The sequence below is a fragment of the Eulemur rufifrons genome, chromosome 15 (genome assembly GCF_041146395.1).
Source record: "Eulemur rufifrons isolate Redbay chromosome 15, OSU_ERuf_1, whole genome shotgun sequence".
Lineage (NCBI taxonomy): Eukaryota > Metazoa > Chordata > Mammalia > Primates > Lemuridae > Eulemur > Eulemur rufifrons.
Window position 1 is genome coordinate 85,837,968 of NC_090997.1, and position 25,744 is coordinate 85,863,711.

Genomic DNA, 25,744 nt, shown 5'->3' on the forward strand with positions numbered 1-25,744 from the left:
GTGTCGCTATGGAAAGGGTGTAGGCTTATGGGTTGTATGGCCTTTACTCTTGAGTCTGGACTCACCCATTTTACTGTTCTGTCCATGGGTGCACATGGCTCTGGGAGCTTCATGTCTTGAGCTGTAAAATGGATGTGATAATTCCCACTGCCCCAGTGTCTGTGAGGATTAAATGAGATAACATGATGAGAAAGCTCCTAGCTCACAGCCACTCCCAATGGATGGGGACATCACTTCTCTTTCCTCACTGCCTCTTCCTCTTGAGCACTGACTAAAGTGTGCCTAGTTTTTCCTAACTTTTAACAGGAGCGCTCAGCTTCTAACAAGACCTCATGATTTATAGCAGTTAGGTGACATTGGGCAAGTTACTTACTGTCTCTGCACCTGTCAGCTCAGTGATAACATGGAAATCATTACATAACACACAGTGTTTTGACTACTAAATTAAATTAGATAATGCATGCCAAGTCAGAGTACCTGGAAGAGAGTGGGCACCCAGTGACTGGTGGGTATTAGCACAAATGACATATCTTGGAAGGACAGCCCTCCTTCTGGCCGCTTCCTGAGCATCACAGCCGCCTCTGACTTCTTCTTTGCTGGCAGCCTTTATTCCTTCCACTTGCTGGGTGGAGGGATTTCTCAGAGCTCTGTCCTTCTGTTCTGCATCTTGTACTTTTCCTTGGAAGTTTCATCCACTTCAAGGCTTCAGCTACCATTTTTATATCGATAACTTCTAAATTTTTTCTTAGCTCCAGTACATCCAATTGTTTGCACATTGGCACTTGGGTGCCCAAAGGAGCCTGGGACTCAAAATATACAAGCATATAGTTATTATCTTACCCATTTGCTTTCTCAAAAGTGTTATTCCAGGCATTCTTCTCTACTTCAATTCTGTGTTCTCTAGATGGTTTTTCCTGTTTCCATTCCTAAATTCAGGCTCCTAAATGCAATTTCAGGACTGGGCCTTTATGGTAGAGTGGAGTCCTTCCACCAAGTTTTCGTGCCTCTTGTTAATAATGATGACAACAACAAAACTGTAATGACAGGACAACTGTGACAATGAAAAAAACCACCATAATCATGATCATTTTTTGAGTATGTACAATGTGTGAGGCATCATCATTGCTACCCTAAGTCCTAGGTGAGGTGGGACCCTGCCGTAGACCCATGTTGTAGAGGCTTTATTCTCCCTCTCCTCGGGGGCAAGGGAATGTTCCCACCCAAAGCCCACCCTGCTTTCTCAGGTTATGCCCTGGGTACTTGAGACCTCAGAATTCCCTGCTCAGTCTGTTGAGCCTCCTTCCAGAAACCACTTGTGGGGGCCGCTTCCCTGGCTCTGTCTTTCAGAAGGCAGATGGTGCCACAGCTGTGTACATCCCTAGGCCCAAGGGCTGTCCACGAAGCAGCTGTTTGCAGGGATTGTGGGCTTAGCTTGGCCTGCAGGCTGAGATGTCCATATCTGTGCCTATGAGACATCACGGGACAGGGCAGAGCCTGGGGTAGATAGAGAAGGGGGTTGGGCCTGGGGCCTTCATGAGTGCTGTAAATGTTAGGATGGACCAGTCCAATCAATTGGGAATTTGACCAATATAGCTTCTTATCTAATCATTATAACAATTCTTGAAGTAGGTAATATTAGTTCCATATTTTAGGTGAAAAAAGTGAGGATTGAAGAGGCTAAAACTGAGTACATAGGTTGTAATTGGCAGAGACTGAATTTGACCCAAATCAGTTTGACTCCAAAATTTTTTTCTATGATATTATACTTTCCATTTTGTCCGTTATAGCCAGAGTTCCATTTTGTACAAAATGTCTGAGGTTACATTATTCCCTTGATTAGAAATCTGTCATTAGCTCCTCATTTTTAACTGGCGAAAGGCCAGTCTCTCTGGCATGGCATTGAAGACTCTTCAAAACCTGGCTCGACTCTACCTTGTGAAAGTCATTTCTCACCGGTCTTCCCACCAGGACTTCCCCATCCAGTCACAGGGAGACTCGGGCAGTTCCATGAACCCACTCTGTGCTTTGCACTTACCACCTCAGCTGGAAATGTCCTTTTCCTCTTCCTCACTTGGCTGACCAAGTCCCATTCTGTCCCCTCTAGGCTAAATAAATATCACCTTGTCTATGAAGACACTTGTATTTTTTTAGACAAGATCTCCTCCACTCCCATTATACTTTTATGGTTGGTTTTGTGTACCTTACTACGGGTATTTATTACCTTGTACTTGTGTGTGCATAGTGCCACTTGACTGTTCCTTCTCCTAGCCTGTGAGTTCCACCAGGACAGGAACCCTGTGTCTCATTGATGGTCGTATACCTGACATTTCATATAGTGCCTGGACATATAGTTGGCTAAATAAATATTTATTAAAGAAATGATCTATTTATTACTAAAGATCTTATATAGTTCTCACAAATGGATTATTAGTCATTTTGAAATGCCAATCTTAGTTCTGACTGTTGGATTGATCTAGTAATGGGCTGGTTTTATAAGGCACTTTGACATCGTAACTGGAAATTGCCATTTCATAGAAAAGTATTACTTTACATTTAGTCTACCACTTTACTGTCATGACATTTAATGCATAAGAAATTATAATAGGCCGGGCGCGGTGGCTCACGCCTGTAATCCTAGCACTCTGGGAGGCCGAGGCGGGTGGATTGCTCAAGGTCAGGAGTTCGAGACCAGCCTGAGCGAGACCCCGTCTCTACTAAAAATAGAAAGACATTATATGGACAACTAAAAATCTATATAGAAAAAATTAGCCGGGCATAGTGGCGCATGCCTGTAGTCCCAGCTACTCGGGAGGCTGAGGCAGTAGGATCGCTTAAGCCGAGGAGTCTGAGGTTGCTGTGAGCTAAGCTGACGCCACGGCACTCACTCTAGCCTGGGCAACAAAGTGAGACTCTGTCTCAAAAAAAAAAAAAAAAAAAAGAAATTATAATAAATACATACATATATTACTTGTGAATTTAATAGGCTAGCAAGTCCCAAACAGAACATGAAGTCAGGTTTTTTTTCTCAAAGTGATTAGTTTTGTTTTTAAGTTACCTGTCTTTGGTTATATAGACTTTTCTGAAACATATTTATGCCATAGAGTTGCCACTTTTCAAAAGGTAGCTACATATTTGCATAAGGTTATCAGCATATAAAAAAGACTATTATGGTATTGTCCAGCTACTTTTCTCTTTTTCTCTAAGATTTGAGGGTTTGAATAAGGAATCCGTAGCTGTTGCTTCTCCTTGCTACTCCACAGCTCCACTGCTCTCCTGCTGGAGATTCTGGGCAGAGAGCTAAATCCAGATTGCCAGTTGGAGCATTTTCATCGTGAAAAAATCATTAAGTAACAAAAATGCATGTGGTCTCATGATCCACGGCAGGGCAGAACAATTTCCATAGGCATGTTTCATGCTGTAAGTATATTCACACTCTGAGCCTGAAAGCTTGATTGTAGGAAAACATGTCATAGAAAGAAGCAAGATTAAATTAAGTATACTGATTTTAAATTACACATTTAAAGGCAGAGACACATTCCGGAGGTGTTTGGGGAAATTTCCTTCCAGTCTCTCTTGCTCCCTCCTCCACCGACTCTGTATGTGTATGTAATTTTTTATTCAAAAGTATAGGAACATGCCTTCTATATATTGCATTGTATTCTCATTTTTTATGTAACATTTTCAGTGCATTTTCCTGTGTAAATGAAAACTTCAGAATACTTTTAGTTAGTATTCTAATCTATAGATATACCATATTTAACCTTATTTATATTATAAATAAAACTGTTAAATTTTTTACATCTAAAATTTAGCTACATCTATGATTATTCCCTTAGAAAAGGTTCCTAGAAGAGGAGATCCTGGATCAAAGGATAATAATATTTTCAAGCTCCTGATATATACTGACAAATTGTTTTTATGAAAATTATAAAGAGCAGAAACTTTCCATGGTGCCAGAGGAAGTGGCTCTGTGAGGAACTGTGAAGTGTCCAATATTTCACAGTAGGAAGTTGTAACAATCAGCCTGTACGTGATGGCATGGGAGATAACGTGAGGGAATGTGAAGATGGATTGACAATGGACAGAAAAACAGGAGATTCTTCACAGTCTTGCTGGGCGTAAATGCTTAACCCAGTCCTTGGAGTACAGTTTGAGACTGACAAATGGTAACCGTTAAGGTCACATACTGCCTAGAGCAGGAGCTCACAGGTCATGCCTGCCCCACCTCTTGTCCAAGGGTGAATTTTCTTCTCTTTCCCTTGAGCCCTTCATCAGTAAATGCCCATAACACAGTCACGAACAGCTTAATAATGCCATGCGTTCTGAGAAATGCCTCCTTAGGCGATTTTGTCATTGTGTTAACATCATAGAGTGTATTTACATCAAACTAGATGGTACAGCCTACCTATGACACACCTAGGCTATATGTTTAGCCCATCTCTCCTAGGCTACAAATCTGTACAGCAGCTTACTGTGCTGAATACTGCAGGTAATTGCAACAAAATGGTAAGTATTTGTGTATATAAACATAATTAAACATAGAAAAGGTACAGTAAAACTACGGTATGAAGATAAAAAATAGTACACCTGTAGAGGGCACCTACCATGAATGGGGCTTGCAAGACTGGAAGTTGCTCTGAGTGAAGTCAGTGATGGGTGAGTGAATGTGAACGCCTAGGACATTTCTGTACACTACTGTAACCTGTATAAACACTGTACACTTAGGCTACACTGATTGTATTTAAAAATTTTTCTTTCTTCAATAATAAATTAACCTCAGCTTATTGTAACTGTTATGCTTCATAAACTTTAATTTTTTAAAACTTTTTGATTTTTTGTAATAACATTTAGCTTAAAACACAAACACATATTTACTTTCTTTATATCCTTATTCTATAAACTTTTCTCTAGTTTTAATTTTTTTTTTTTTTTTTTTTTTACTTTTTCAAATTTTGTTAAAAACTAAGACACAAACAAACACATTAGCCTAGGCCTACCCAGGGTCAGGATCATCAATATCACTGTCTTCCACATCTTGTCCTACTGGAAGGTCTTCAGGGGCAGTAACACGTATTGAAGCTGTCATCTCCTGTGGTAACAATGCCTTCTTCTAGAAGGAATACCTCCTGAAGGACCTGCCAGAGGCTGTTTTACAGTTAACTTTTTTTTTTTTTTAAATAAGTAGAAGGAGTACACTGTAAGGTAATGATAAAAAAATATAGTAAACACATAAATCATTAACATGGTCATTTATTATCATTATCAAGTCTAATGTTCTATACATAATTGTATGTGCTGTACTTTTATACGACTGGCAGCATAGTGGATTTGTTTACACCAGCATCCCCACAAACATGTGAGTAATGTGTTGTGCTACAGATGACTGTGACTTCACTAGACAACAGGAATTTTTCAGCTCCCTGATAAACTTCTGGACCACCGTGGTCTGTCATTGATGGAAACATCGTTATGCTGAGCATGACTGTATTTCTCCCTCCTCATTGAGTTGTTGTGAGAGTTTAGTGGGATAATGTGCCTGAGCCCTTAGCACAGGGGCTGACACACTGAAGATTTTAATAAATGGCACTTCTGTGACTTCAGCTGCCATTCTCCCCAGCATCAGTCAGGAATCCTTTGGATGAAAGTGACAGAACACTTGACCCAAAGAAAAAGACCAATATGTGTGTTCACCGCAAAGTCTGCATGCAGTAGAGCCAGAAGGCTGCTTGCTTAGAACAACCTTCTTTAGGATTAAAAAACTTTAGTATTTTTTCCATGGATTATATAGAATTTATATCCTATGGCAGGAGTATTAATATTGGTAGTCCCAGACCTGCAGATGAAAATACCAAGTTATTATCCATCTTTAATTTTTTCCAAAATGAATAAAAATTTACTCTTCCTTATGTAATTGTCTTCTCAACCTATAGTGTTCTGTATTTTTTGAATATTGTAAGAATAGTAAATGAAAACTTTGAAAAACATAAGCCCATTGATAATGTAACAAATGTTTTTGTATTTATGTTGCTTTCTATTCTTTTGCAACTTATGTTTAAAATTAGACGTATCAAATAGCAAAGATACAATCCAGTATTTATAAATTTTCAGAGGATTGATAAACTTAGCATAGTGAGGCTAATAATGTAAACGGAGGTTTTCTTTATGGACAAGAACAACACGTTTAATTGCTATGAAGAATATTTGGACTATTGATGTCAATACCATAAAGAAACAGAAGAAAAATGAGTTCTATATGTAATATTTTATCTCTATAAAGGCAAATTTACTCACCTTTTTGAACTGAGCAGGGAAAGGGAATGTTATGGTGAGGAGCCAATGGCTTTGTGGCTTTCAAAAAATATCTTCTTTAGATTATGCAAGTATACTCTAGAGTTATATAAAAATTGGTACAAATAGAAAGTATAAAAAAAAAAAGATACCCCATGCTACTATCTTGAAATACTCATTGTCAACATTCAGCTACACTCTCAACAGTGCCCTAATTGATTTCTATTGCTATGTATCCTTTTGTACTGTTTGAATTTTTTATATACAGCCATACCTTTTATAAGAAAATGATAAATAATAAAAGTTTGTATCTTGAGGTAAAATATGGCATAGCCATATTGTATTATTTAGAATTCTTTTTACTAGATTGAATCATATAAAATTGCCAATACTCAACCTGTTCTGATCTGCAAAAATGGCAAGTTCATATGCTCAACTTAATAATTACAATAGACTTGCTAAGAAATCTTGAAAGTCTGCAGGAGAAAAGGAATTTTATGTTGTTCACAGCTGTATCCCTAGAGCTTAAAACAGTTCCTGAAGGGTGAGTCTAGTCTTTGTTTTGAAATAGAAAAGGATAGATACTGATAAAAAAAATAATTTCATTAAAATGGAAATAAAATGGAAACATTTTAACCACACTGTGGAGAAAGTCAGTTAGGGAACCAATGTAGTTCCAGTTGGCTCAATGGAATTGGCTCTGGCAAAAGCTTAATCGATGAAAATTCGCCAATGTTGGTGTGAACTGTTTAAAGGATCCATATTCATAAACACGAATAATAACATCCCAAGTGTCACAACATGGGAGGTGAAAAAGTTTCTGTACTCAAGTTAGGAAGGGTATGGCTGTGACTTGATCCCAGCAGCCGGTTCCAAAGCCAAATTTCTTCCACATATCCAAACTGCCTACACCTTCTCGTAACTGCACACGAACTGTCAAATATAACACACTGCTTCAGGAATTATCACTCAAGATAACTTACATTACTTGTCTGAGGTCCATTTCTACTCTTAACCTGGTGGATATTTGAATTGCCATTTTAAAGCAGTGTGTCATATGCATAGTTGATGGGGACCTGTCTACCCCCGTAGGCGTTATGGTGTAGGCTTGAGGACATGGGTTTTAAAAACAGACATTTACAAACATGTGACCTTGGAAAATAACCTAATCTCTCTTATTTTTAGTTTTGTTGACAATTAAATCTCTACCTTCAAAAGTTGTAATTAAATAAAATAGTAAATATGAACACATGTACCATGGTACTTTGAACATATTACGTCACATACAAGCCATTTTAACCAGAGCCATGGTTATTATGTGAAGAAATGTAGTTATTTAATAAATGGCTTAGATCATAGAATCCTAGGGTTGTAACATGTAAGCAGACTTTAGCAATGTAAGCATTTTCGTGTTCCTTCCCACCCAGGGCATTAAAGAGGAATCAGCCTAACATTCAGGAATATATTTGGTTTCACTTGAAGTTTGTATTTGTGCTTGTGTTGAAAGGCAATTATTAAATCCAAACTCTTCCCCTATTCACCTATTTTAATTTCTCTTTGTCCATTGTTATCTTCCAGCCTAACAAAGCTGGTCTGTGAACCGTGACGATGCAGTTAAGGAAATAGGTTCAATCTCCTCGACATGACCAGACGCAGTGCCACAGCGCAGATGATGTCTTCCTCATGCATACGAGACATAATTACTCTTCTTAAAGAAATAATGGCATGTCGGGACATGAAACCTGGGGCCACTGCCTTTATTTAATTAGGCAAAAATAAATTTGCATGTGCCTGTGCATAACATATATTCGCTTAATTTAATTGAAAGTTGGTGTTTGGTATGCCCTTTTCCCGATGAGGCAGCATCCAGAAAGATCAAAAGATGATTTATTCTAATACAGGAGGTGCAGGGAGGATTGAGTGTGTGCCACGTTGCATCTTCATTATAAATTTTATCCTGAGACCCAATTAACAGGCCTGTTATTCTCTTTCATTAAAATCACTTTTTAAAAAAATGAAGGCAGGAGGGTTTTTGTGATATCACAGAGCAAGCAACAAAATTAGTTATGCCCCACGTGTTTCCTTCATTTCCACATGTGTTCCTTTCCAGTTGAAGTCAGGTTCGGAGGCTTGTGACAATACTCTGGGGGTGCTGTTAGGTCTTAGGGGATGACAGGCCTTGGATACTAAGGAGAGTTGGTAGTTCTCCTTGCCTCCTAGACAGACGGACAGATAGACAGACACACAGGGAGCTACCTCTCTGCCCAGGGCTCAGTGTGGCAATACAAAGGCCATCCTAACAGGACCCTAAGCCCAGCCAGGGAATATGACCCTCTTCTCTGATGCATACCTTGAATGCTGGGCACAGCCTTTTACCCTAAGGGCAGGGGCTCTTACCTTGGGATCCGTGTGAAATTGGGGCTTGGGGACCCATGAATCCCCTAAAATGATATGCGCCCTCCTCTAAGAAGAGAGTCTTGTGACAGATTATTTTGTGTTTGTGAACCAAAAAAGGTTAAGAAGCACATCTATTCTAGCTTTGCTCTGATCTTTTGAGACTAAAGGAGGTTGCAAGGAACTTGGTCTCGAGAGTCAGATGGATTTGGATTTGAGTTGTCTCCAACACGTTTTAGCTGTGTGGCCTTGGGCAGGCTACAAAACCTCTCTGAACCTTATTTTTTCAAGTGTAAAACAAAGGTAACAATGCCTCTTTTAAGGTTATAGTGATAGGTAAGACTAGAGAAATAACAAGTGTCAATTTTCTTTTTTCTCTCTCTCATCCCATGAATTCAAATGACAGCAAGTACCTGTTCTGTTATGTTCTTTGTTAGATCTTCCCTAACACCCAACTTGGTGCCTGGAACATAGATATTGGTTGAGTGGATGGTTGGATGGAGTGTCTTGGTTTAGCTGCCTGGATAAAATCTCTGTCTATAGTGATATTTCCTCAAAGCATGTATTTTCTGAGTGAGATCTTAGACTTATAATTGCTTTTGCTAAGACCCTCGCAGGACAGTTAGCCCCTGTCCTGTACAGAATCTTTCTGGATACATGAAAGGTTAGATCTGCTTATCTTATGCTAAAAATCATGATCTGTGTTGGGCACTTCATCTATATCAAGGCTGGGCAAACTATAGCCTGTAGGCTAAGTCTGGCCATTTGCCTATTTTTGTAAATAAGGTTTTATTGGAATGTAGCCATGCTGATTGATTTACTTATTATCTGTGACTGCTTTTGTGCTTCAGCAGAGTTAAGTAGTTAGGACAGAGACTATATGGACTACACACCGTAAAATCTTTATTATTTGGCTCTTTACAGAAAAAGTTTGACAACCCCTTATATATATTATATGTACTCTTTGCTATAACCTGCAGGATTGGTCTTAAGGGAGCTAAGACCCAACAGTTCAGTATCTTGACTGAGATTATACAACTTACAAATGATTAGGGTTTGAATCCAAGTCCATGTGATTCCACAGCCCATGTTCTTTCCACTAAATACTGACACCGTTCAACTCAGCCAAAGCCAAGTTGGACCAACTCCATCCACCAATCCTGCCTGGTGACCAGGACTTACAAGGGGAGCAGTTCAGTGATGTCTCCTAAAGTCATGGTGCAACCTGGTGGTCCTGGCATTTGTCAGTAACCTGGCTCAAGTCAGCAATATCAATTGTGTGAATGCAGAAGCAGGTGAGAGAGTGGAATAAGGATTTTGAAGACTAATACTGAAGATGGCAGAGTAATATGGACATGCAGTTTATGTGCAAACATAATGCTGCTTCCCAAGGATCAACAGGTTGAGCATTTCCAAAAGGGGTTTTATTGCTGTTGAACATGGCATCCACTCTTGTTGGATGCCCTTGGTGAGTAATGTGTAAATACTTAACACATTTTTGACCATAGCTACTGAATATATTTACCTTTCTCTGGGCTAATAGGCTGTGAGAATTTTGGACCTCCAAGCTTGGTCCCTGGTGCTGTGCCCTCATCGTCAGATTTGACTTCAAATTCAAGACTTAAGTTCTTTCACAATGAATTAATCCTGATGGAAATTTGTTTCAAGGATTTATATATGAAGTTCTGTTCTGCTTCTGCTAATTCTCCATCTGCATATGATTCCTACTTCTCACTCTACTTTTACCCTTTCGATTAATTTTTCCAAGCTTATAAACTGGTTATGATCGAACAAAAGAAACAAAATTGGAAAAATCAGCTATTCCTGCTCAAATTAACTGCACAGCAGTGTTTGTGTTGTAACTGTGACAAGCTGACAATAAGATAACAGTGACAAAGTTATAGCTACCCAACTGGATGTAACACAGTTGGATATATCCATCTGTCGAAGGATATACTTAATGAAAATGGCTGTGGTATTAATCAATTGTCATATAAGAATGGCTGTTGTAACATTGGATTGTTGAGGGCAGAGATGAGAAGGATGGGGCAGACAGATTTCTTCCTGACAGAGTCTGTTTTCATTCAGTCCTTGTGGCCAGCATTGGGGAGTGTCTGTGACTCTCGTCTCATCTGTGGTGGACCTGCTGACGGAGGTTCCCTGGGAAAGCTGGGTGGACAAGGAGGATTAAATTTATAAATAAGAAAAGAAAAGAGCTATAATTAACTTCCTGTTTTATTGTGTTCTACAACAGTGACCCTTATTTCTCCAAAGATGAAATCCCATAGTCCAACCCTGTGGCTTTCACACTCTCTAAAATCAATGAATCTTTCAGTTTATTCTGAAAATATAAAACAGATAAAAATGGGGCTGCTCTGTTTCAAGTGTGGGTGGAGGAACCTGGCAAAATGAAGCAACATTTTACTTCTGTGTCAGTATAACTCCATAGGGAAATAATGGAGTTGATTAAAATTCTTGGTCTATTGTTTAATTATTTAGAATAGATGCTTCTAACAGAAAGATATTTTTGTCTTTGTAACTCTTTTGGTTTATTCCTAGCACATTTTACTTCCCTGTTTTTCTTTAAACTTTAAAATATCCAAGTAGCTTTCCACATTGTTTTTTTAGTCTCACCCATGACACTAGGAAATGTTGCATCCAGGTACCTCTCATTGGCCAATGCTATTGATGGTTCCTTTGTATTTCCATCTTGGAAACATATTTATTAAGAACCTGTCACAAAATTTAGATCTAGCTCTTCATGGAGACTGTAGAGAAAATTTTAGTGGTATAAATGACTGTTGAATACTTTGAGTTGGGGAAGAATTGACAAATTAATAGAATTTCAGTTTATATTGATACGGCAGAGTGCCAGTGGTGATGTAGTTACCTCCTAGGTAAGGAAGAGGTATAAGCAAAGCATAGAAATCTTCATAAATGGTGTTTCCTAGTGTTGTTCACCCCATGTGTGCTGGATGTGAGCAATGCCATTAATTTGGGAAAGAGCAAAGCATGTTCACGGACTGGTGATAGTCCCAATGTCTGCTCATTAGTGTACCAAGTACTAATTAACGAACATCCTTGTGTTTGCTCCTCCTGTAGCCATATGCAGTAGGTGAGCTGCTGATGTGCTGTCATTTCTGCACAACTTTTTTGCTGTGCTTTCCTCAAGCCCACATGTATTTTCATTTTGGGGTATTATTTTTGTGTATGTGTGTGGTGGTGTTTGAGGGTGGGTGTACATAAGGCTTATATCGCTTGACTGCCAGCTTTGCTGAGCTCACATGTGGTCCTTATTTATGTGTTTGCCAGGGAGAAATGCCTGCTGCCTCTCCAATTGGCTCTGGAATCCAAGAATGTGAAGCTGGCCCAACATGCTTTGGCAGGGATGCAGGTATGGCTTTGACTGAATGCAGTGGGGTGACAGAAATTGACAGGCCATTTGGCATTGAAAGAGCAAATAGTTAACATTTTAAACACTGGCTGTTTAAAGATCCAGACAGAAATTTGATTGAACTAAGAAATAACCATAAAGGATAACAGAATTTTCTTACATTCACCCAGAATTTCTTTGTGTATAGCGTTATTTTGTTGAGCCTTTGTAATCAGACACTTATTCATGGACACCTAGCTAAGCCCACACAGATATGAAATATTTTTCATGACATCCAGTTTTCAGGAGAATAAAGGATCCCAAGAAAGAGACCCTAAGTTCACACAAATTCAAATTTTATATACTTTCACCATTTGTAGTTCCATGTAATAAGAATTGTTGCTAAACTGGAAAGGTTTTTTTTTTTTTTTTTTTTTTTTTTATTCTACAGTTGGGTTGGATTAATCTATTTTGTTTCCAGGGCAAAATTGGGAAGAAAAAGAAATTTAGTTTAATAAGCAAAGTCAGATATGCTTGAACACATTTCTTTCTCTGAGCATTTGTTTTGTTTTACACCAAATGTAATGGGCCTAATTCCACAGTGAAAAGGTGATGGCTATATAAACACAGCAACTTTTTAGAGTGGTTTTGTTTCTAAGAGACAAGCACTGTGAAGGTGAAGGCTGTAGGGGTTTGTTCAGCATGGCCATGGATTGGTGGCATTTGTCACATGTCTTTTCACATCAGTATGGATTATTTCATAGTTAGCTTTTTAAGTTCAGAGAGGTCCCTAATTCCTTTTAAGAGTTAATACATAGAAGGAGTGAGAAAACTGTTCTTTTTTCCACCAGTGGATTAGAATTAGATAATGTATATTTCAACATGCAGCAGCATTTGACATTTTTAAACACTGTCAATCATGTTAAAAACCTTTTGCTTTTCTCCAAGGTAACTGGGCCAACCATAAAAATGAGTGAGAATTTGTTTCGACCTTCCACTTTTGTTCCTTTTTTCCTGTTGATAGTATTATATAGATTTTCCATACAGCTTCTCTTGTTTTTAACCCTGGAACAATCTCAGTTGCAGTACCATGTTTTTAAGGGCTACCAAATTGGGTTAACTTCAATGACTTGGTAGGCTGTGAGTCTTCCTTTTACCATCCCTGGCTGCCTCCTGTTAACTGTAAGCACATTTTTAGGGCTTCCTAGTCTTTATCATTTTAAGTAAAAATAGCTTTGTATATAACCTTTAACTCTGGGCTGTCCTGGGTGTACTATGTGCTTCTAAAAATAATTCCTTTTGAAAGAATAATGGTAAAATACTAGGGAGTCTTAAGGATGCAGGTTTGAAGTACTTGTTTTCCCGATCTGCAATGGCATGGTGAAAGAGGGAGTCGTTATGTTGGGTGAATCAGAGTTCCAAACGTTCTTCACAGGCTGCAGCTCTAAGCCACACTGGAAAATAACACATTAAACAGGGATAAATACAAAGTTCTATGGTGGGGTCTCAAAAATCAATTGCACCAGGGCAGAAAGGGAGAACAGCTTAATTGCAGCCCTTGTGAATGGGAATTAGGGGTTGCAGGGTGAGGCAGCATAGAATGTGCTGTGACTACCAGCTAAGCTCATTGAACCTGAGAATGTGAGTCACGTGACGCATCCCTCTTTAATATCTGACCACCCTTGAGGTATTGTGTTCACTCTGGAGTTCACGCTGTAAGCAAGAGAGCACAAGTGAAATCTTGTCAGATAGCATTTGAAGAAGTCTGAGGAGGTTTAGTATGGAGCAGAAAAGACTTGGGTGGCTTTGATAGCCGACTTCAGACATTTTAGAAGCTTATTCCATGTGGCTCTGGGGAAAGATGAAGGAGTAGAAGTTGTAGGCAGGTGGGCTTGGGTGCAGTAGGAGGAAGAATTTTATGAAAGATAAGAAATAGAAAACGGTTGTCCTGTGACGTGGATTCCTGGGAGTCCTCATTAAAGTGAATGTCTTCTTGTTTACATTTTTGTGACATTCGTTTTCTGATGGGGAAATACATTAAGATTTCTGGGTTCATGAATAATTCCCAGATAAATGGCAGCTCACATTAGGAAGTAAAAAGAAACACCTGGAAAAATGAACTTGTCGACAAGACCTTCTTGTTTCCTGTGACAAAGCTACATTCAGAAAGGGTACATGTGTGTGTGACTATTGTGCAGGGCTGGGTTCCTCTTGGCACGTTAATTCCCCATCCCCGCCACCTAAATAATCTATACGGCCAGCACATCAGAATTTCACTTCGTGAAATTTAGAATGAATTATCTAATATCAGGAAAAGGTCTTTGCCAAGAACAGTTTACCCAAGGTTGGATGCATTTTTCTTTTTAATGGCACAGAGCATGAATTCTTTCCTAATGGCCTCCAGCTAATGTGCCTCTCAGTGAGAAAAATGATCATCAATACGTAATAAGATAGAACAGAATAAGGCGGCAGGGGAGAGCCTATCTGTGATCACTGCCTTGTGCCTCTTCACAGAAGCTTCTGTCGGAAGAGAGGTTTGTATCCATGGAAACGGACTCTGATGAGAAGCAGCTGCTCAATCAGATCCTGAATGCCGTGAAAGTGACGCCTTCGCTCAACGAAGACCTGCAGGTGGAAGTGATGAAGGTTGGTTTGACGTGGCCACCAGCGTGCGTCACTGGGACAGGAACACATTCTGACCCCCAGTACTTGTTGTTATCTTGAAAATGCCTCCGCATTGTGGTCATGCTGGCTCATCTTTCATTTGGAACAGATGATTATCATCCTTGCTTTTGGTCCCCCCTCCCCAAATCGCCTTGATTTAACAGCAAAAAGGGACAATTTTTATAAACCAATGAGCTTTTGGAACCGTCTTGTGTATCAAATGTTGTCAGGACGTAAATTTATCACCTTTTAAGAGAATATATGTGAGTAGCTCTAGCTTGGACTAGGTCTGATCATTGTGCGTATTTTGCCAACTTGTATATGTTAAAGCAAAGCAAAGACCGAATAATATTTTGCTATGTAAAGAAATATTAGAATGGCCAGTTTAGGGGGAGAAAGATTATACTTGGGAGGCATATGAGAATCACATTTTTTTCTCCCTCAAATTATGTGAACCTTATGTCCCTCATTCCAGTTACTACCTCCCTTTTAGGGGTGGCATTTCTCTGTCCCCTTTCCCCTTTGGTTCCCTTGAGAATCATGACTGGGAGTCCCTTGTGCTGATTGGAGAGCATCATATTCTGTGAGTGAGCAGTGAACTGGGCAGAAAAGGATGGAAATCTCTGCCCCAGAATAGCACCTATGTCAAAGTAACATAGTAGGAACCAACAAGACAGCTTTTAATAATGTAATCTGTCCAGTTCCTCCCTAGGAGATTATGTGTAGCGGAATATTCAAGAATAGTTGAAAAAAAAAAAAAAAAAAAGAATAGTTGGTGTCATATAATGGCTGATTTCTCCCTGGAAATGCGCCATGTGATTTTTGTGTTGGATAAGAGACTTCACTTCTCTGACTGTCAATTTCTCCACTCACTCATGATATTTTCCTGATGCCCAAGGCCTTACGCTGACCCTGACAGTGGGTAGTGCAGGGTCGTGATTAAGAGCTCAGACTCTGAAGCTGCCCTGCCTGGGTTTGAATCCTACCCCCTCCGCTTCCTAGCAGGATGTACTTGCACAGATGCCTTAACCACTCTGTGCCTTGATTTCCTCAAGGGAAAATAGAATAATACCCCATAGGATTGTTTTGAGGCTTAAGTAAGGTGACATTTGTCAAGAACGTAGCACAGTGTCTGGCACAAAGCAAGTGCTTTAGAAGTGTGACATATTACTGGTGATGCCATTATTGCCTGCTGTTGCTGAATCAGAAGCTCAGTGTTTGGGTCTAGGAATGTGCAGTGTAGTGTTTCAAGTGATTCTTAGACACAGTAAACATTGAGAGCGCCCAAGCTGGCCAATCTTTAAGATCTCATTCATCTTCAACTCTCTTTTTTGATTCTGGTATGTACAGTTTTGCCTTATCCTTTGATGTAAGTTTGACAGCTGTGCATTTGTGGGAACCGCAGAGTAACTTCCTCTAGATTTGTTTTACTTCTCCACTACCTCTGTGCCACTCTTGAAAGAGAGGCAAGGCCAGCTCCCAGGCGAATTGCATTTGTGACTTCCATGTCTAGCCTGTGAGTCTTTCTTCTGCCATTAGGTCTCCAAACACTGGAGGGTGAGCTTTGGTGTCATACTAGGAGACATACCTCACAGATTATGCATTATTCTGGAAATTCTCTGAGGAATAGGTTTTTGTGAAATACAGAAATTTGTCTTAAAAATTACAAAGAGAACATACCTGTTCTTTTAGGAGCTTTGCACAAGCAGAATGTTTAATGCTTATGTCAATAGTAACACCTGTTTTGAAAACTTGTACTTGCTTTCTAATTCCAGCCCAGCAGGGCTTTCTGCTAGCCTTGCTCAGGACAGGAGTTGACACATGTTAACTCTACTGGAAATCATGAAAGCCTATCTTAATGGACTTTCAAAGGATACCATCATAGACCTTCGTACTTTTAGTTAATGTCTGGGAGGAAAATCGGATGTTATCAGGAAAAAGAAAAACAATCTTGGCTGCTGTTCTTTACAACGAGATTTTCAAAATGCTTGCAAAGATAAGGGCCTTTGCTATGTGCTATTTTTTTTAATTGACAGATAACAGTGTGCATTTATCATGTACAACATGGTATATATCCGAATTGTGGAATACTTAAATCTAGCTAATTAACAAATGCATTATCTCACTTAGTTATTTTTATGGTGAGAGCATATAACATCCACTGTTTTTATATTTTTCAAGAATATACTATATCATCACTAGCTATAGTCACCTTGCTATACAATAGATCTCCTGAAATTTATTCCTCTTGTCTAGCTGTAACTATGGATGATCATGAAAGACATTATGTTAAATGAAATAAGCTAGGCACAGAAAGACAAATGCCACATGGTTTCACTGCTAAGTGGAGTCTACAAAAGTTGATCTCATAGAAAAAGGAAGTGGAATGGTGGTTACCAGAAGCTGGGGTGGCTAGAGAGGAGGGGGGTTCGAGAGATATTGGTCAAGGGATACATGTTATTATTTTTAACTACTTAAATATTGGAAGTGGGAAAAATATTTCAATTCACAACAAACCTAACCTTAGGGTAATTGCCTGTAGTATATTTTGATCTTGGACAAACATTTTTAGTCAAGCTGCTAGAAAATTAACGCGATAACCGTACTTCAGGTGATGTTATTATTAACATTCAATAAAACTTTTGAAGACAGTTATCTGATTTTGGTGGATCACAGGTGAGGGCTCCCTGATTGTTTCCTATTTCTGAGATTTAAAATACTTGTTTGACTATGGAGATTGATTCAAGTTACAGAATTTCTGACTTAGCATAATAAGTTTTATCTCCTTTCTCTATGCATGAGGAATTTCTATACCAACTTCTTAGTAATCTCCAGAAGCTCACACTCCTTTATCTTGTAATCCTGTAATACTTGTAATGACCAAAGTAAAACCACTTAAATAAGTCCTTGTTTTGCTAATATCATTACTATATTAAAATGCTTTTACCATATTCTCCCAAAAATTACCTTTAAAAAAAGAGAATTGGATGAGTCCTCAGGGAAAAGATTGGATTTCCATTACACATGAAGGGTGTGTTAATTTAGTCTTGGTGCTTCTACATGACTCATTCTGATGATAAATTATTTAAACTAGATATTTCCTGTAAAAGTCTTCCAGTCATTTTATATAAATATTTTGTAGGCACAGAAAGTCTTTTATAAGGAGATATGGTAGACATTTTCAAATGTTGGTCTGGGTATATACTATTCAGGAGTGATAATAAAGCTACACCATGCAGTTTTTATTTATGTCTGTCTAACCACAGCATAGAACATTTTTTATAACAGATCCTAGGTGTTATTTTTTAAAGTTATATCTGCATTTTACTTGCAAATTGGTATCTGTTAGTGCTTATAAACACGAGAAATTGAACCATATCACACTCTTAAGAGAATGTAGCAGTTGTATTAAATTCCCGGAGAGAAAATAATGTGATTTCTCTTTTAGAGATTTCCCTGAGATTAAATAGAAACTAGCTAATAATGAAAGCCAATATTCCAGTGGTGTCGTTCCCATTTAGAAGGAAGGCCCTAGACTTTTCAGTCATAGGGTTAAAAAAAAAAAAAAAAAATCAATGATGCTTGCGTCTGACAAATTAAATAGGAATCAGGTGGAATCGCTTAGCCCAGGAGCTGTTCTACCTGGTTTTACTATTTAACAGGAGGGGGAGAAAAGGCAACTTTGATTTATTGAAATGACTATGGAATCCAAATAAAAATTTTATAGCTTGAGCAAATAAACTGTCAGAACTGTAGAGAATCAGAAAGGTTTCCCTGAAGATAGATTAGCTTTGAAATGGATTAGTAGGTGGTAGGGAGCTATTGAATATTTAGGTTAAATACTTGTCTGCCTTGGTAACATTTTCCCGTGGTGTGTGCCATTTGCATAAATGCCAGGCAGACTTTATAGGAGCCATGTACATAACTAATGACATCTCTGACTAGAGTAATTAGGACTTTTTCCCCTTCTTTCTGATGGATAACCTGTAGTGAGGTTATTAACAGCTGCAGCTGGCTGAGTCTTCAAAGACTGAAGGGGATTATGGCTGGCTGGCTGCCTCTGCAAGCACGTGGGAGAGGTGAGCATCCTCTCTGGGGAGGGCAGGCTGGCTTTGGCAATAAGGAAGGTTATGATACTGGACACCAAGAAAGCATTTGATGAGGACTCTATTATTGGATGTCTCATTTTATGTGGATCTTTAGATAAAAGAAGTGAATATTGGTGCAGTGCTTTATAATTTTCAAAGGAGAAATGACAGGGACTGGTCATTTAACATTTATTATGCATCAGACATTCTGGTAAGTACATTTATACTAAGACCACACAGCTAGTGAAATGATCGGGCCAATATTTGAAGCACAATTCAGCCTGAGGCCACACCTGTGCTCTTAAACAGTGGTTAGCTGCCCTTCTGAGCCCATCCTGAAAGATAGGTGGTAGTCATTACTGTCCTGTTACATAGATGATCAAATTGAAAAGTTAAGTTACAAGCTAATGAGGGGCAAAGCTAGGAGTGTTCTTGAAAAAGCAGGGCATAGTGCTGAGTGATAAGTGGCAGGCAGTCAGATCACTTACCACGTGAGAATCATAGTCTGGCTTGCTTTCCCCCAGCCAGGGCATCTGATGCATCATCCCCTCTGCCACCTCCTGCTCTTTTCTTGCTGCACTTTTCTCAGAGGGAAGGGATGACAGCGCATGCAGAGGTGTGTGAGGTTAGCTGAGGCCCAAAGGATTCCCTGCAATGGCCTGTTTGGGGAAAATGCACACTGTCTTCCCTCCAGCTAGTTATTCCTCAACTTTTGACTCAGGCATGACTGGAAAATTGCACTAGTTAGTAAGTGAAAACTAATGATACACTGTAAGTATTGTTTTTATCCCTTTGGTGCCTAGTAGAGCATCTGGCACATGCTAATTGCCTGTTAATTTAGTTATTGGCTAATGGAGAGGAGAAGGAAAGATGTAGTATTTTTCAGTAGTCCACTAGGATAAGCAACAAACAAAAGAAACTAAATTGAGATTATAGATAATAATCTGTGTGAGTTCAAAAATGAGAAAGATAACATGGATTTGTATTTTAAAATTGAAGTAACTTCCTACATCATTATATCCTTTTCATAAGTAAATTGAAGTAGGAGTGGTTTGGTTACTTGGCCGGGTGTAAGCAGTCTTTGGTAGCAGGATTGCTTTTTCAACCATTTGTATTTTTCTGGAAAGGCTTTGGAGCAGGGCTAAGAGTCAATATGGTCTTTGGATGTGTGGTTTGGGGTAGGCGGAGAAGACAACTTTCCAGACCTAGGGAGTTGAGTTAATTGCAAGGTCAGTGTGAGTAATACGGCTTCTGGAAGATAATGAAACAATGAGAAAATGGAAATCTCTTAACAATAGATGGGTATTCGTTGAGGAACCTTTAACAGCCAGTTGTGTCTGCAAGAGTGGGAGAATGGCATGGTATGACTGTCCTGTGAAATAATCAATGGCCTCTGTCGTCATCTCATTACTTTTTCTTTTTTTCAAAATATTTGGTAGCAGAATGGTAAGAGCACAGCTTCTAGAACTAGAAGGCCTGATGACCTTGGGAAGTTACTTTATTTATCTGTGCTTCAGCTTAATGATATGTAAAATGTGTGAACAATATTGATATAGACCTCCTAGGGTGGCGGTAAGTCTTAAATGAGTAAAAAATAAAAGAAATGCTTAGAACCATGCATCGTAGGGGCCAGTGTTAGCTTCCATTTTTGTTGTTAGAAAAGAATATGTGTAGCATAATAAGATGAACACCTCAAAACTCACTCAAATTGTGAACCAAAACATTAGGAATACTATCACTTTATGAGTTTCTTCTTCTAATCTCTTTTTAATCTATAACCCCCTCCCCACAAAGCCTAAAGCAGGTAATTTTCTTCTATAGTAATGGAAGAGAAGAGTATATGTTCTCACATATATTTCTGATTCCTAGAGAAGGACCTCATATTTGCTACTGTTCAATTACAGATATCTATTAATAGCTTAAAAGCAGAATTTTATAAAATATTATCTATCAGTTAGCCACCTAGATATATTCAGGGTCTTAACCATTAGCTATGATTCCACAGACTAGGGAAAACACCCACTATTTAGCTGAGCCTGTAAGTTTCTGTTCCATTCTACTAGGTGGAGTTCATACGATTTGGGTATTCTAGAAGAGCTTTATAATTATTAAATGTTTCACATATACAGAATCACATATACAGAAGTTGGCTCTAGCCCTTTAAAAACTGTCTTGAGGGGCTTGATTGGTCAGTTCTGTAAGTATCAACTATAAAATTATGAAAAGCCCCATTAAACATGTGGGCAGAGGCTGTGCAAAGATGAGGCTCCCACTCTGGGGAGAGTCTGGCAGGGAAAGAGAAAAGGAAAGGAGTGAGGGTACTAGCTGGAGCATATCACTGAAATTTGACTTCTTAAAACTCAAACTGTGAGATTAAGTCAAAATGAGCTTTTACAGGTTAAACTAGAAAAAATAACTCATTGAACCTTTAAGTTTGTTTTTTAGACTTTATTTTTGTTGTTTTATTCAGTTAATCTATTTTTGTTACCAACAGTGTATAAAACTGTAGGATTAAAATCAAAGCATTCAGAGACAAGGGTTTATAATCTACTAGGAAAGAGATAAAGAGGTCCACAGTGACCACAATTCAAGGCAGCTGTGTATGTTGTAGCAGAAGAATAGTTCGATGGGAACATTCAGAAGGAGAAACTACGTTCAGCAGGGCAGAGCACCAGTTCAAGAAGGGGATACCATCTGAGTTGGACTTTGGAAAGTGAGTGGGATTCAGATAATTATTGCGGGAGAGAGGTCATTCTTGCTAAAGAAGAAAAGTCTTGCAGATGGAAAAGCACGGGATATGAACTGGGATTAGTAAAGGATAGCGGACCATGAGCCTGGAGGGGAGGTTGAAGAAGATTCTAGAAGACCTGGTCAAGGTAAGCAGGAAAGTGATATATCCAGAGCTGGATGTTAGACATTGAAGGTTGGGGGAGGGAGGAGGGCTTTGCAGGATAATCTGGGAATCAGCAGAGCCAAGGCAGTGGCACTGTGGAATGGCAGGAGGTCCCAGGACTTAATCTAGGCTGGTGGCAGTAGGAAGGGCCACCGTGGCTGAACGCAGCAAAGCGGCTGAGTGCACTGAGCTGACTCGCAGAGAGAATCGGGAGCAGCTGGTGACTGGTAGTGGGCAGGCGGTGAGTAGGTGGGAGAGGGAAAATCCAAGCTGACTGCAGGGCCCGCACCCAGAGTTGCTGGTTGAATGATGGATCTTAAGTGCCTAACTTCGGAGAGAGATACTGAGTTCATATTGTCAGATCTCAAAGAATGTTAATATTTTAAAAGACTAAAGAAATACCAGTAGTTTAATGTTACAGGCATTTCAAAAGAGAAAAAGTTAATTGTAAATCCCATCATGGTGACTGATTTTTGTATATTCATTTCTAATCCTATTTATATGCTTATATTTGTTGTGTACATTGGATTTTATTTCTTGCTTTTCACTTAATTTTAAATCATAAACATTTTCCACATGACAATACATATCCCTTTAAGTATTTAATACAATTTTAATGGTAGCATAATTAAGAATTTTATTTTTTCTATTATTTTCCATTTTATTCATTCAAATACAGAACATTTCACTATGTCTGAATTAAACAGCCATCTGTAGGCTGCCCTGAGCACCATAACTCATATCTTTGTTTCTATGAGAACATATATCTTGTATTCTATTGAAATTTTGAGAGTCTATTTCTAAAACATGAACTACTTATATAACAGACCAAAAAAATAAATCTCTTCCACTCAGCTTTTGGGTGTAGGTCCTCGTACACCTGCCGGTCTTCATACTGAAGCTTCATGTTTATAGTATTGACTCTGCCTTCCCACAGTAGTTCCTTTTCTTTTTCTCATCTTAATCTTGATGTGTTGTCATCAAGCAATAATCAAAACATAACTGACCAATCCAGTTTGTTCTTCATAACGACTGGAATGACTAGATCTCATCTCGACAACTAAATTGCATTGCCATATAAACGCAGCTGAATCTCCTAGAATTCACTCGAAATAATAAAGCAAGCTCATATTTAAAAACAAAATATAGTTGGGATAGTGCTTCATGTACCTAAAATCACTCCAAAATGTGATAGGTAGTTTGGGCTGGGCTCAGCTGTGCTATTCTTTTGCTGGTCTCAGCTGGACTGTACTATGTCTTTGGTCAGTTGGTGGGTGGGCTGGGACGGCTGACTTAACACATTAACTGCAATGTGAATTGTATTTAACTCACCCTAGTTTTGAGCCCGGGACCTTGTGAAGCATATGTAACTCACATGTCTCTTTCCCTTGGGAGTTGCGAGAACTATTTTTCAAATTGCATGTAACTCACGCACAGAAAACATTAAAAAATAACAAATTTTTCATTAAATTAGAAAGGATTGTTTTGTTTTCAAAGTTTTTGTTCTGTTTTCATAACAAAACACTGTGACACAAGGAAAAGTTTTTTTTCTAGTGTGGCTGTCAATGTGTTAAGATAGCTTCTTCAGGTCCACCTGAGAAGACTGGCGCCTCTCTCTCTACAGGGTCTCTTATTTTCTAGCAGACCAGGTTATATGTGGGATGGCAGTGGCAGGGAGAATTAGGAAACTCAGATCCCAAGTGGTTTGTGGTTTTGTTTCTGTTTGTTTTTGTGATGTCCCATTGGTCAATGCAGGCTAATGGTCACTCCATACCCCATATTTAGGGGGTATCTATGCAGAAATAGATTCTATTTTTCAATGGGGATATCTGCAGGGGTAACTAAGAATTTTGGAGCAAGAAGTGTTTAGCAGCTTACCATAGTAGAGACTTAGTGAGGTTGATGTGATTTTTGTGAAATTGCGTATATTATTTGTGATGTTTAGAAAATGAAATTAGGGATTGCAACCTGAGAAAATGTTGTCTGTAGAAATAGATTTGTGAGGCCTCTAGTTAGCGGTGACAGTTACAAGAGTTTGCCAACGGAGTAAGTTTAGAAGGGAGAAGAAAATAGAAATACAAACGGTTTGTTTATTTGTTCAAGTGAATTAGCTAAGTTCCTTATAAATATTTATATATTTTTCCTATGAATATCGTTGGTACAGTATTTCCTAGAATTAGGTGCCAAGGGCATAGCCAATGAATATCGGTAACTTATTACTACCGGCAATAAATGAAGGCCAGAAAAGAACCTGAGACAGGACCACAAACCAATGAGTAATTTGAAAGGTTTTCCAAACTGGGTACTCAGGAGCTCTAGCAAAATCTTGTGTTGACTAAAAATTCTCTCATAATTTGGGCAAGTGGAGCCAGAAAGTGATTTGTCTAATTACCTGCCATTAGTGGTAGGTATTTTATGAGATGAAATAACTTGATGCATTTTCTTAGGATCAAAAAAAAAAAATTGGGGTTGTAGCTCAACTATCTGCAGTCCAAGATCTCTGAAGCAAAGTGAAGGACCAGTGACTTACCCATATCCTCTCTGGAAGTCCTGTATTCTAGCTCTGACCCTTTTGGGAGCAGGGTAGTATTGTAGAGGTTCTCAGCTATATCCACAAGGCTTGTGGGGCATAAATGATCTGAAACAGTGGTTCTCAACCAGGGGCAATATTGTTCCCAGGGGACATTTGTCAATGTCTAGAAACACTTTTGGTTGTCACAACTGGTGTGTTTGTGTTGGGGGAGCAGGAATGGGAGAGTTAGCACTACCATCTATTGGGTAGAAGCCAAGGATGCTGCTAAATATCCTATAATGCCCAGGACAAACCCCCCACAAAGAGAATTATTTGGTCCATAATGTCAATAGTGCAGAGATTGAGAACCTTGATCAAAATAAGAAAAAAAATTCTTAATTTTGGCATTGACATTTTAAATTTAAATGAGGAAATATCCTCTGAAATTCTGTATGTTCCCTCTGTTACCCCTCCCCTCCTTCACTCTAAAGATACACATTCTGCCGTTTTTCTAACTTCAGAAGACTGAGCCTGTGTTGTGTTTGTCCCTGGACCACGAGGGAAAGAACTTCTGCTTCTATTTCATGGTCTAGGTACACCTCAGCAATCCACACTCCGTAAGGCTACGCGTGTAGAAGTCCAGCATGCCCTGCACCCCATAGAGGGGCGTTTGGTATCTCAGTGTTTCCGTGTGTGTCGCTGAATTTTTGTTCTCCTTGTTACTGAATTCGACAGACTAAAAAAAGAACTGGAATGTTTCTAAAGAGAAGGAATTATGCAACGACTTTTAATTTTATGAAGTTTCAAGCCAATATACATGAGAGGCCAGAAGGAGATGTGTGTAAAGTAACAAAGCTAAATTCTCAGCCAGAGCCAGAGCTGGGGTTTGAAATGTGCCTGGCGTTAAGGATTTCTTCCACGCACCGGGAGAGACGAATGCAAGGCCTCCTGTGGGCTGTGCTTTCTTCACCTCTAGTAGTTTATTTTGTTTGGTGTGATTTATAAATAACATCTGGTATTTTGAAAAATGAAACCACAGTCACCCCAAGAAGTACTTGTGTGTTAATTAAGATTAGTTTAAGAAAGAGGAAAAAAATATTCTTTGTTCATTCAATATGCCCTCATGTCTTCCATGTGCCTTAGGAGTCGGTTGACTCCTCCAAATCAGCTCACTTTTCAGTGATACCTTTGTCTTCTTCCCTGGGTTTAACTTATTAATTATATGTGTCACAACATGTTGAATTTAGAGTTCCATGAAAGGATGAATACAGCATTACAACTTGTGTATTGTGTGTTAGACCCTGACAGGCCTCCCAGAGTGCAGTACAGTTTCCCAGTCGGAATGTTCATCGCCACTTATTGCAATTCCTTATTTTGTGACTATCTTCATACCAGATGTTACTTCTGCAAGATCAGGGATTGTCTATTTGTTCACTACTGCATGCCCAACACCTAGCACTGGATCTGACCCCTAGTAACTCCTGAATAAATATTTGTTGAATGAATGAATAGGGACCTGAATAATGCAGCAC

The 25,744-nt window shown here is 38.9% G+C and overlaps 2 protein-coding genes across 2 annotated transcripts in view; one reads left to right on the plus strand and one right to left on the minus strand.

Moving 5' to 3' along the window:
* The window catches only part of ARFGEF3 (ARFGEF family member 3), a 144,796-nt gene that overhangs the window by 27,127 nt on the left and 91,925 nt on the right, over nt 1-25,744 (plus strand). Inside the window, exons 3-4 of the mRNA XM_069488380.1 lie at nt 11,995-12,076; nt 14,570-14,701. Coding sequence (XP_069344481.1) covers nt 11,995-12,076; nt 14,570-14,701 — 214 coding nt within the window. The remainder of the gene's footprint in view (nt 1-11,994; nt 12,077-14,569; nt 14,702-25,744) is intronic.
* On the minus strand, nt 19,909-22,607 carry PBOV1 (prostate and breast cancer overexpressed 1). Its single transcript, XM_069488446.1, is given in 6 exon segments — nt 19,909-20,019; nt 20,021-20,061; nt 20,096-20,209; nt 20,212-20,308; nt 20,310-20,385; nt 22,552-22,607. Coding segments are annotated over 6 exon segments (495 nt in total).